At 34.2% G+C, this 11,798-nt stretch overlaps 1 protein-coding gene across 2 annotated transcripts; it reads left to right on the forward strand.

The window, feature by feature from the left end:
* The first annotated feature begins 9,465 nt into the window (after positions 1–9,465).
* Positions 9,466–10,503, forward strand: LOC145062067 (non-specific lipid transfer protein GPI-anchored 20-like). 2 transcript variants are annotated; one of them, XM_079009684.1, is made up of 3 exons: positions 9,466–9,855; positions 9,968–9,997; positions 10,131–10,503. In XM_079009684.1, the coding sequence occupies exons 1-3, from the start codon at positions 9,525–9,527 to the stop codon at positions 10,406–10,408; spliced, it is 639 nt and encodes a 212-aa protein (XP_078865810.1). In that variant the 5' UTR covers positions 9,466–9,524; the 3' UTR covers positions 10,409–10,503. The 2 variants fall into 2 exon arrangements, with proteins under 2 accessions (XP_078865810.1, XP_078865812.1); XM_079009686.1 differs by having other exon boundaries at positions 10,137–10,503.
* Positions 10,504–11,798: the final 1,295 nt, after the last annotated feature.

The following is an 11,798-nucleotide window of genomic DNA, read 5'->3' on the forward strand; positions in this document are numbered from 1 at the left end:
ACTGAGAGCTTTCCGACAAAGGTAAAGGAAGATGGGAGCTTTCCATGCTAGAAAAATAATTGGGAGCCGCTGAAGATGGAGGATAGTGAAGAGGACGGAGGAGTGGAGGAGCAGTCGACCATACTAGAACAATAATTGGGTCGGTGGGACCCACATGGGCTTTTTGTAAAATGTTTTTCTAATTAACAAAATCTGAAAATAAAATTGATAAGGGTAAAACTGTCTTTTTATGTTTAGTGAGGACCAAATACGCAACAAAATAAAGTTTAAGGGACTAAGCGGGTAATAAATTTAAATCTCGGGGATGGTCCGAGTTAAAAAATCTTTTTAGGGACCAAACATGCAAGTTACCCCTAACCACAGGGACCATCCATGTAATTTACTCTTTAGTTAAAGCACTTCGGTCCCATTGTGTTTATAGTTGTATATCTTGTAAGGTTTTATATAGTTAGTTCACTATAAACAATGCTCTGATACCAATCTGTCACACCCCCAAACCGGAACGACAGAAACGTTCGAGGGTGGAGGACGTCATGTATATTATCACAACAATTGCATAATAGTAATCAAAGCAAACACAACCATTACATTGATAAAATATAGTATTTACATCTGTTCAATACATAGTTTCTATGACATCAAAAGTGTATAACAAAAGTATAAAAGACGCGACAATCAAAGCTCCTAAGATACGGATATATAAAGAATAAGAATTGTGGAATAAATATAAACTGGAAAGCTTTAAATTACTGAAACCTATATTAATACAAATAACTGTATTTAAATGACGTAAATCTATAAATAATATAAACGACTGTATTTAAATGACATTAAGTTATAGATAATATAAATGACGTAAAGCTATAATACAATAAATAAATATATAAATATAGTTCAAGTAGGTTCGTCAATAAATTGACTGAACTAATTTAGAAACGGACTGATGGAATGAATGGTTTAGAACTAGACTGATGGAACGACTTGTCTATCAAGTAAGTTCGCCAAATGATTGACTGAACAAGCTTAGGGTTGGAATGGTACCTAATAGATTTTGTTTCTATTTGTTCAATATTCAGTTGGGTTTAATTTGTCGAGCGGTGCGGTTTTGAAAAACTTTGTTTTATCGGGTCTAGTAGATAATTGATTTAGCCCACTTGATTTTTGACCCAATATTTCTTTGGCCTAGACCAATATGATATTAATCCAAATAACTTGACTTATCTATTCAAGTTTTAGCAAACGTAAACACAAAGAGAATGAATATCATTCTCTTTTCTCTATTTTCGAAATAAATCTCTCTGGATAGCCAAGACTCTCTTGTGTCTCTTTGGGGTTTTCCATGGTCAAAATTGTCCATGAAAACTCCTAGATGTAGGTAAGGTTCTAAAGAATTTGTGGAGAAAATCTCCTTAGTCGTATCTTGGTTGTGTTGTGTTTAGTTTTTTATTTTCTGACTTGCAGATTCTAATTTAGAAACAGCAAGGTGGTGATGGTTGAGGTGATTTAAAAGGGGTTTGGATGAGGTTTAATGAGGGTATTTAGAGGGTGTTTGGAGAGTATTTAGAGGTTATTTTAAGGGTGAAATAAGGTGGTTAAAATGGAGTTATAAGGTGGTGAAGGTTTATGAAGAAGATGATGAATAGTAGTGGGTGTTGTATGTGCTCTTCATTTTCTTGTTGTTGATCTTGGTGTTCTTCATTTTCTTCTCTAGATGAAGCTTGTTCTTGATGAAAATGAGGATGTTTTTGATCTTGTTGAAGATGCAGTGGGTTCTTTGGTTGGTGAAAGCTCACAAGAATACTAACTCTCTTTCTCTCTTCTATTCTCTATAACACACACACTCACTACATACACATGTACATATATATATATATATATATATATATATATATATATATATATATATATATGAAGAAAGATATCTAATCCACTTAAGTTTAAGTTGGTTTGAGGTTGTAGCTGTGATGTGCAAGTTGTAGTAGGAGGAAAACGTGGCTTTGCTTTGTTTCTCATTTTCACTTCACTAAGAAATCAAATATGTCTATTAAATTCAATTAATGAATTAAATTTCCATATTTGACCCTTGAGGTTTTGAAGTCTTGACAATTTTTATCCCTTTATTTGTTTTTGTCTTCAAACGACCAAATATACGACTATTTTTCCGTCTTTGGGTATTCCGTCTTTCGCGTATTTTTGTATTTCTTATTTAAGCACGAATCCATGCAACCTGAAATAACTTATAATATTTGTTAGATAATATAAAAAAAGTTCATCTCATTTCAGTGATGGTCACATATAAAAACATTTTTCAACATAAATTATGAGATTTTCACCACACATTTTACGAATTGTTGTAATTTATATGGAAGTTTTGATTATTTTTTTTATATGTGTTCATATTTGAGTGACAAATACCGATACAAGTTATGTGGTTTAAAACCAAACTGTAACCGAAAATGTAAACTAATTATCTATAAGGACCAAAATGTAATTTTTATTAAATTTGGTAAATTCTAGTGTTAATACAGTTTCAAATTATTTGAGAGAGGGTAGGATGAAATCTAGGAGCAATTAGATCTTTTTCAGCTCCAGAATCGTTTTAGGGTTCAGAAAGGATTGCAAGCAAAGTTCAAGAATGTGTTTACTCTTCAAAATCAAGGCGGGAAATCTTCTTCTATCTCACCGCCAAAACCGTATCAAATCGATTCGATAAAGGTAATGTCGAGATATTAGGTAGCATCCTTGAAATTAGGAACCGATTATTTTCATCTTTATAATGAAGATTGTTTTATTCAATCACTTTTATCGTCTTCTACAGTGTGAAAGCAAATCAGTTATACTATAGGGGTTCTTTTACCAAAATCATTCTTTATTCAGTATAATTAAAAACGTTACTGATAGTATATTTTTACAAATTTTGCCATAACGAAATTCATTCTTTTAAAAACTATGTTAGTTGCACAGCAACTATTTAGATAGTATATTTTTACAAATTATGTCGTAACGAAATTCATTTTTTTTAAAAACTATGTTTGTTTCACACCAACTATTCGATGAAAGCCTAAATCAAGAATTTTTGCTAAATGTTATTATATGGTATCTTATTCATTTAACATATATGTTATTTTTCATGCTCAATTAAGAATTAATCACGGAAGGAGAAAACGCACCGATTGTAGATGTGCCTATATTTGAAATAGTATAGGACCAAGATGATGGATCAAACCTAGATGATTCAGAACTTGAAGACTATACTTCCAACGATTTCGATAGCAATATAGAGACTACAAAGAAAACAGGGAAGAGGGTCTTGAATCGATTGAAAAATTTATAGACCCAACATACAAATTGTGGCGGAACAAAAAAACGTTTAAAGTTCGATGAATTTGGAAGGTTAGCAGGGAAGTATAGATCACAATTACCTAGTTATCTGGGAGACCTAGTACAAGAGAGGGTAGGAGTTAGTGTTTTCAACTCGAAGAAGGTAACAAAAGAAGTCAAGGAAAAACTATTGGAAGAGATAACGGTAAATAATGTTTTTCTATATCCAACTCATTTGGTATTGTTATTCTCCATTGAAATTTCATTCAATGCCTAACATACTAGTTATTCGTATTTCAGCATTTATATGGAATTGAAGATTGTCGAAGAAAATACATATATTGAATCAAATTGGTATTCTTCTACGAAATTTTATAAGAAAATTGTATGCAAAGTATATAAAGCCGAACTTAGGGATTACTGCCAAGCTTCAAAGAATTCCTAAACGATATTGTACAATATTTCTTAGCCAAGATCACTGGGACAAGTTCGTTGAACACACACAGTTTGTAACGTCCCAAAATTCATTAGTAAAAATTTCATTTTAAGTTAAAATTACAAACTATCACAAAATATCATAGTAAAATAAATCATAACTACAGAAATCACGAGGGGGAGAATGTTGTGCCATCACGTCGGGCCTTTCACTTTTGTAACAAAAGTAACTGAGACCAAAACATATATGTATGCATAAAGCCTAGTGAGCTTCCCAAAAATACAACATACACCATACAAATAAATATAATAGCACGTGGCAGTGTTAGGTCTGTAAAAACCTCTGGGTTTGTATCAAACCCATGGAAGAGAAAATAGTTGTGTCGGGTCTGTATCAATCCCGAGCCTATCATGACTCCATGTCCAGATTAACTCCATGCATAATTCATACAATCATATCAAAAATAATCACATAATCACATACATCCTACAGATACAAATCAGTGAGTCGGTATTGGTGCCTTCCACCCACTACTGTGGTGAGAAGACCCACCTCAACTCAAGATATCTGAAACACACACTCGGGGTGCTGCTACTACGACTCCTCACACTAATCACAACCCAAAAATCAACTCTAATTAATAATCGGGATTTTATCCCCATAAATGAGGGTAAAATTCATCCTTTAACTTACTAAGGGAAAAAGACCATTTTTCCCTTCCCTTACAAGACCCAACTAGAAAACACCAAAAACCCATAATGCCCTAAGGCCCAAAGATTTCCCAAGATTGCTTTCTGAAAGTACACCCTACATACTCCTAATTACGCTCTACGTATAACTCGTTTTGGAAAGGGTTACGAAGTCGCAGCCTATTACGCTCAACGTACTCAAGAGTACTCCCCGCAAAATCCATTGTAGTCTAAACTTACTTTTTAATGTCTTAATAATATAAAACTTAACATCCAAGCTTAAGATCCAACCCTAATAAATGTCTAAAAACATAAAGTTGCAATATTTAAGCCTTTTCATGGCTATAAGGATACTAAAACCAAAACCCTAAATCAAATAACAATATAAAACTCCATAACTCTTGCATGGAAGAAAACGAAGGACCAAGCTAGCCTTTTTATGATATTAAATACTCTTAAATGCTTGAAAGGATAGCTTAAACGGTATGGAATGGAGAATACTCAATAGATCAAGGTTTTTGGGACAAAAAGTCATAACTTGCACCCTAACAAGATCTAGCAAGGCAAGTATGAAGATTTGAACTTTATACCTCCTGAAGATGCATAAGGATGAGAAGAATTTGGATCCTAATTCTTGAGTAAAACGCCACCTCTTCAAGTCTCTTCCTTCACCGCCAAGAACATTAAAAATAACACTCAAGAGCTTCAAAACCCGCAAACAAGAATTAGGGTTTCAAGATGAGGACTAAGAGGGATGAAGGCTGGAGATGAGGAGAGTTTTGATGTTATTAAGTTCCTTAAATAGGGTGCAAACTGTTAAGTTTAGGGTTTGAACTATTTGTGAGTACGCCCTCCACACTCTTACATACTCCTAGCATATTCAAAAGAAATCATGTTGTTCATTAACCAGCTACGCCTTGCGTAAGGACTGATTTTGCAAAGACTTTAAACTTAAAGCCAAGAATGAAAGGTACCTAGAACACAGGTGTTACAACTCTCCCCAACTTGCACCTGAATTCATCCTCGAAGTATGCTGTTGTAAACAAATCTGAGTAGTTCTCCTCATCTCATCCGTAGGCTCCGACATCCGCTCAGAACCTTTCTAGTGTTGCCATTACACCTTCACCAGGGTCACCACTTTCTTGCGTAAAGCCTTGGTCGTCCCGTCGAGCATCACAATCGGCCTCTCCATATACTTCAGGTGCTCACCAACTTCAATATCATCCAAAGGGATCACTACAGAATCATCGGCTACACACTTCCACAACTAAGAGACATAGAAGGTGTTGTGGATCTTGTTGAGCTCATCAGGTAGATCCAACCGGTATGCAACCTTCCCATTCAGACGATAATCCTAAAAGGACCAATAAATTAAGGGCCCATATTGCCCTGTTTCTGAACCCGAATGACACATTTCCAAGGTGACACGTTCATAAGCACAACTCGAGGTACGTATAAAGATGGTGTATGTAACTCTATTCCATTGTCACTTCATATCTTCCAAATAGGCTTTCACAATAGAAGTTCAATTTGATAGATAAAATCAGTCATCTTCTTCGTGGTTTCTAATTTTTATTTAAGAAAGAATATCCAAGTGAAACGAGAAAAATCAACAACAATAACTAAAATGTATTTGCTACCACCAATGCTTTCAATCGAAGGTGGACCATAAAGATCTATATGTATTAATTTCAGTGGCTTGATTATCTTGGTATTCATGATCAAAGGATGAATTTTCCTTCTTTGCATTCCAAGTTCACAATCAACAGACATATGTTCTTTTTCATATTTGAGAAGAGGTAGACCTCTGACCAATCTCCAAGAACAAGTTTGTTAATATCTTTGAAGTTGAGATTCGACAGTCTCCTATGCCACAACCAACTATCATCTAATGATGCTTTCACAAGCAAACACACATAAGGTTTTCCTTGAATAGAATTCAAGTTGAGTGGATACATTTCGCCTTTTCCTTTTGACTTCAAACAAGTTTTCTTTGATTCTTTGTGTATAGTTTTTGAACCTTCTTCCTCAAAAGAAACTTTAAGACTTGTACATACAACAAGTTGCGAAACACTAATTAGAGGATGTTGTAATCCTCTACATAAGCTACCTTATGAATTATGAATTTTCCATTTGTTATCATTTTGTATCATTTGATTTCTTTAATTGCATTATTCGCATACTTCACTCTTCCACCATATTTTAAAGTATGAAACTCTCCCAGTTGTGATTTCCTTCTAGTCATATCACGAGAACAACCACTATCAATGTATCATTAAGAATTGAACTGCTTGTCACGAATCACCTACATAAATAAATATATTTAGGAACCCAAGCCATCTTAGGCCCTAATGAGAACTTTGATTTAGAAGAAAAAAAAAAGAAAAAATCTTTGTTTTAAACTCCAAAATGATTTTCTGATTAAAGTAATATTCACCACCTTTTCGATTTTAGAAACTTGAGACTTTGTATGGTGAAAGAACCCCACCCTGTGTAGCATCCCACTTACAGTTTCTCTCTAGTATGTTCCTTATTACACTTTACAATTATTAGTGGTTTTTTTGGACAATGTTCTTAAGACATAGGCTTTATCTATAGTTTCTTACCAACAATCCTTGGACAAGGTTTCTGAAAGTATTTTTTCATAACGCTTCCATTTTCAGTCCTATCTAGTATAGCATTCTACTTTCATCTATAATTTTTTTACTTTTTCAATTATTTGTTGGTGTAACTTTTGTTTTTCAATTTAATTATTGGTGTTGTTTCTTTGTATAACATCCTACTTATATTTTCAGTCCAATAATGGTTTAGTTATTTTTTTATCCCTTATTCGTATGTTGGTTTAGTTGTTCAATATACCATCCTTCTCCAATTTTCTATGTAGTTGAAAGTATTGTCCAATGTTTGCTTACTTTTCCATTTTTAATTTCTCCATTCTTTTTTCATTTCTATTTATCTAACATCCAACTTATACTTTATGCCCCAAAAGTCGTTATAGACATGGATTCGTATACACCTCATGGTGACTATTTTTTGTTGTAGGAACTGAGGAAAGGTAGTGCGGAAAGTTGATAGATGAAGTTTTGAAAAGGAATTGGAATGACATGAGAAGATTGAGCGCTGAAAAATTATAAGAATCTGAATGATCTCTTTTCTTTTGTTATTACTAATATTATTTTGAATGTGATAAACAATTGGGAAGGGATATACATGCACCTAAGATGATCAAGTTCGAAGACTAAGATACTAAGGGTTGCAATGTATGTATTTTTGATATTTTTTGTTTCTATGTAAAAGCACATTTTCATTTGCAGTTTGTTTAAGTATGCTCTATTTTCTCTCGGTAGGTGTCGATAAGCTTGATAGACATTTATCAACAAGAAGCATATGTGTCTTCGAGTGCACATCTAGTTTGGACGGCTCATATATATTGGGGTGATTCAAGTGAGCAACATGAACAAATTGATGGTTGTGGCAATGAGATTGATGTCAAAATGGGTATATATGTGAACATCTTGTTCAGGTTGGATTCTAGTGTTAGTGGATGTAAATATGTAAAAAGTCATCGGAAATTAATAAAAAAATTTCTTTATTTGGGTATATTAAGTGCAGAATTTGAAATGTAACAATAATTATCTTGGTATTGGGTTTATAGATTTAACAGAAAAATATAAACAATAAGTAAAAAGACTGGTTGCATAAAACAGAACTGGGCTATATGATCGAACAAGATCTATTTTTGACTTGCATGATAGAACCCGGTTGCATGGTTGAGAACCGGGCTCTGTTGTCATATAGAACGCATTGTCTTCCATGAATAAAACTTGGTTTAATATAAGGTAACTAGGTTGTAATAGCTTAATAAGACCTGGTTGTAAAACCGTGATCTATTAGATTTCATTACAATATTTAACCGGGTCCTTTTTGCCTTTTTGTAGTAGTGGAACAAATCCATTACAAGTTGACACAACAAAAATTACGAACTTTCCAGTGTAATCTATCACTTTCTTCAACTAAATCCTGGCCATTCCGACACAAAAATACTTGTTATGAAAATCAAGTATTACAAGCTTCCAATGAAATGTAAAGTACTTATGAATCGTGAACCTCACCTCATATCTTTTGAAGGCTCAACAAGAAAAAGTCTTAGAATCACATTTTTTTTTCTAGCTACAAATGTGAGACATTGAAAAGTTGGCTCTTTGTAAACAACTCATTAAATTAACATCTGCAACCTCTCCCAAGAGTTCACATTTTTAACGCCCTCTGTTATTTCCTATGAGTACTATGTAATTCAAGTATTAATATTAGAAGCAGCCCTATTATTTCCTTGTGTGGCCTGTTTGTACGACTGTGAATTGTGAATCTATTTTTTTTCTTGTACTTAAACAACGATTACACCTTTGTATGAAACTATGACTTCAAAATATGACAGGCTGCATATATATTTTCTTACATCAAAATTACTTGGTATTACTTTTTCTACTCATCTTTTGTGCATGATGTGAACACATGGTTGCTTGTTTTCATTTTTCATTGATTTTCGCCTAATAGAATTTCTTCACCAAATTAACAACTGATTTTTGCAATAGAAAAGTTGACTTATATAATATTATTTGGAAAATCAATTTGAACTAAATTTTTGACTTTCAAAAACACTTTGTTTTATTTGTGAGTTTTGTAATTTGAAAGTTTATATGATTTTATTTTGAAGTTTTGGACTTTTGGTCAGAACACGACATATGCTTTATAAAACTTATAAGGCATGATCCTATTATGATCCGTAAGATTTATTTAGTTTTGTTTTTTAAATAAATTACCGGTTTTAGGTGGCTTACCAAATCTAACGAACCAATAATTTAATTCGACCAATTCTCCAGTTGCAAAATCCATGTAATAAAAAAGTCAAAAGCTTTGATCATTAAAGACACAAAATTGTTGAAGTTAGTTGAACTACATAACCACCTTTTCACTCAGTTCAAAATTCTTCCATCTATAAATTTCTTTGTTTTCCTTAACCCTATCAATACAACCTGCTTCAGCCATCTCCAGCTACAAACCAAAACTTGATCCTAAATATGGCTTTCCGATGGTTAGTTGTGACCTTAGCTGTGGCATTATGTTGTGTGGTGGTACCTGTTTACAGTCAAATTAGCACTCCATGCACCCCATCGATGATAACTACCTTTACTCCATGTTTGAACTTCATAACCAATAGCACCACAAACGGAAGTTCTACACCGACCTCCGATTGCTGCAATTCTCTCAAATCCATCACAAGCAGTGGCACAGATTGTCTCTGCCTAATTGTTACAGGCAGCGTACCCTTCCAAATTCCCATCAACCAGACCCTTGCCATCTCTCTGCCCCGTGCCTGCCGCATGCCGGGTGTGCCTCTTCAGTGTAAAGGTTGGTAGATTGATACAACAACATTTTTTTTTCAACAAAAGTATCGTTTGTATAAGAAGAATCTGTCTGTGATTTTTTCTTACCATTTATGTGTTCATTTCAAAATTTGCAGCTGCTGCAGCAGCTCCTATTCCTTCGGCAGGTAATAATCATTTTAATGTTCTCTTGAATGGCTTCTTTTAGGCTTGTGTATCAACCCATTCAGATTCAGAATCGTTATAAAATGGTAGTGAGATAAGCTATATAATACTTGTTGCTTGTGTTGAAATGGATAGGGCCAGCTCCATCTCCAGGAAGTACTTCTACTGTACCAGAGACGATCACACCAACCTCAGCACCTGAATCAAAAACAACACCAACTTTGGCACCACAATCTGATATGACACCGGACTTATCACCACCATCTACCAGTGTGGATTCTGGAATACCCACTACCAATCAAGGGAGCCGTCCCACCGTAACACCTTCAGCTGCTGCTTCCAGTTATGTCTATTCACCATTTATTCTAGCTGGGACTGGAGTAACCTTCATAGGGTATTTCTTGTTGTTCTAGAGCCAAGATTTCTTATGTAATCACGTTCATATGGTTTATGATTACATTGTATTTAAAATTATTCGTTGAGTAATAATTTATATATTGTTTTATCATTTCATTATATTTATGATACTTGTTGAAGGGGTGAGGTAAAATAATAGCAAAAAAAAAAAAAAAATTCAATCCCAAATCATCTCTAATCTCTAAATATTATTAAAAGAGAACCTTAAATTCTAAAATGAAGAAACAAGGACCCTTGATTATATTTCATTCCTTACATCTCTACTTTTGGATTATTTTGATGACATCATCCTAGACCAAAATACGTTTTGCTGACATATCGACCAAAATACGCACGGTAACTTCTTTTTACTTTTCATTCCTAATCCTAATTTCATTCTAATCAAGAGCGTATATCGACATGTAGTCATTTTCTTCTTCTTCTTTTTTTTTTCTCTCTCTCTAATCCATCAATGAATGTAGCTGTGATCGATTGGAAGGATTCGAAGTTCGAAAAGGACATACTTTATGAAGACATTAACGCTCCTCAATGGATTGATTTTTCCGGTCATGATCCTCCTGTTGATGATGAAGCTCGGGGTATTCACAAAGCGCCGTTGAATTTTAGGGTTTTGTTTCTAGGGTTCCTTTCTTCTTTCTTTTCTTTTTTGGGTTTCTTGATGTATTGAGTGATGTCAATGGCAACACACAATCAGAAGGCTTCTGGAATGACGTCGTCACTTGCAAAGCTACAGGTGTCGGAGAATGTCGTCGGCATGATCGTATTTCCCTTCCCAAATTAACAGTCCAATAATTGTCATTCTTACTATACTTCCGCAATCAGATTACTCGTCACCCCTCGCTCACCCACAAAATCATTCTTACAGACGTTTGCACCCGAAATTGTGTCACACATCTTCACATACTACGCCCAAATGATCTTCACATACTACGCCCAAATGATCTATATATACACACGCATTGTCACACCCCAAAACCTGAACGGCGGAATCGTTCGGGGGTGGCGGCGTCATGTATAATATCACAACAATGCAAAGTAGTAAACAAGCAACAACATCATCCATTGCATTAATAATATAATTTCATACAAGTGTGTTTTGTCAAGTTATATAGACACCAAAAAGTACATCAAAATAAAAGAGGAGTCTTGAACAAGCTCCATCTTCTCAAAAACCTGGCACCGGTACCTGTCTATTGGTGACCTGAGAATACAAGTTATTTTGAAAGCGAGTATCAGCTTTAAAGCTGGTGAGATCATAAGTATATTAGTGTCTGAGTTTGTATGAAAGCTTTTGTAAGATGTTTGTAAGTTGTAATATATAAGTTTTGTAAAGTTTGTATTTGTTTGAACACTCCTAGAAAACCCTATGTTTCCTACTAACAGTAG

Source organism: Lactuca serriola, chromosome 7, assembly GCF_051521515.1.
Source record: "Lactuca serriola cultivar US96UC23 chromosome 7, Lser_US96UC23_V15, whole genome shotgun sequence".
In the NCBI taxonomy this organism is placed as follows: Eukaryota; Viridiplantae; Streptophyta; class Magnoliopsida; order Asterales; family Asteraceae; genus Lactuca; species Lactuca serriola.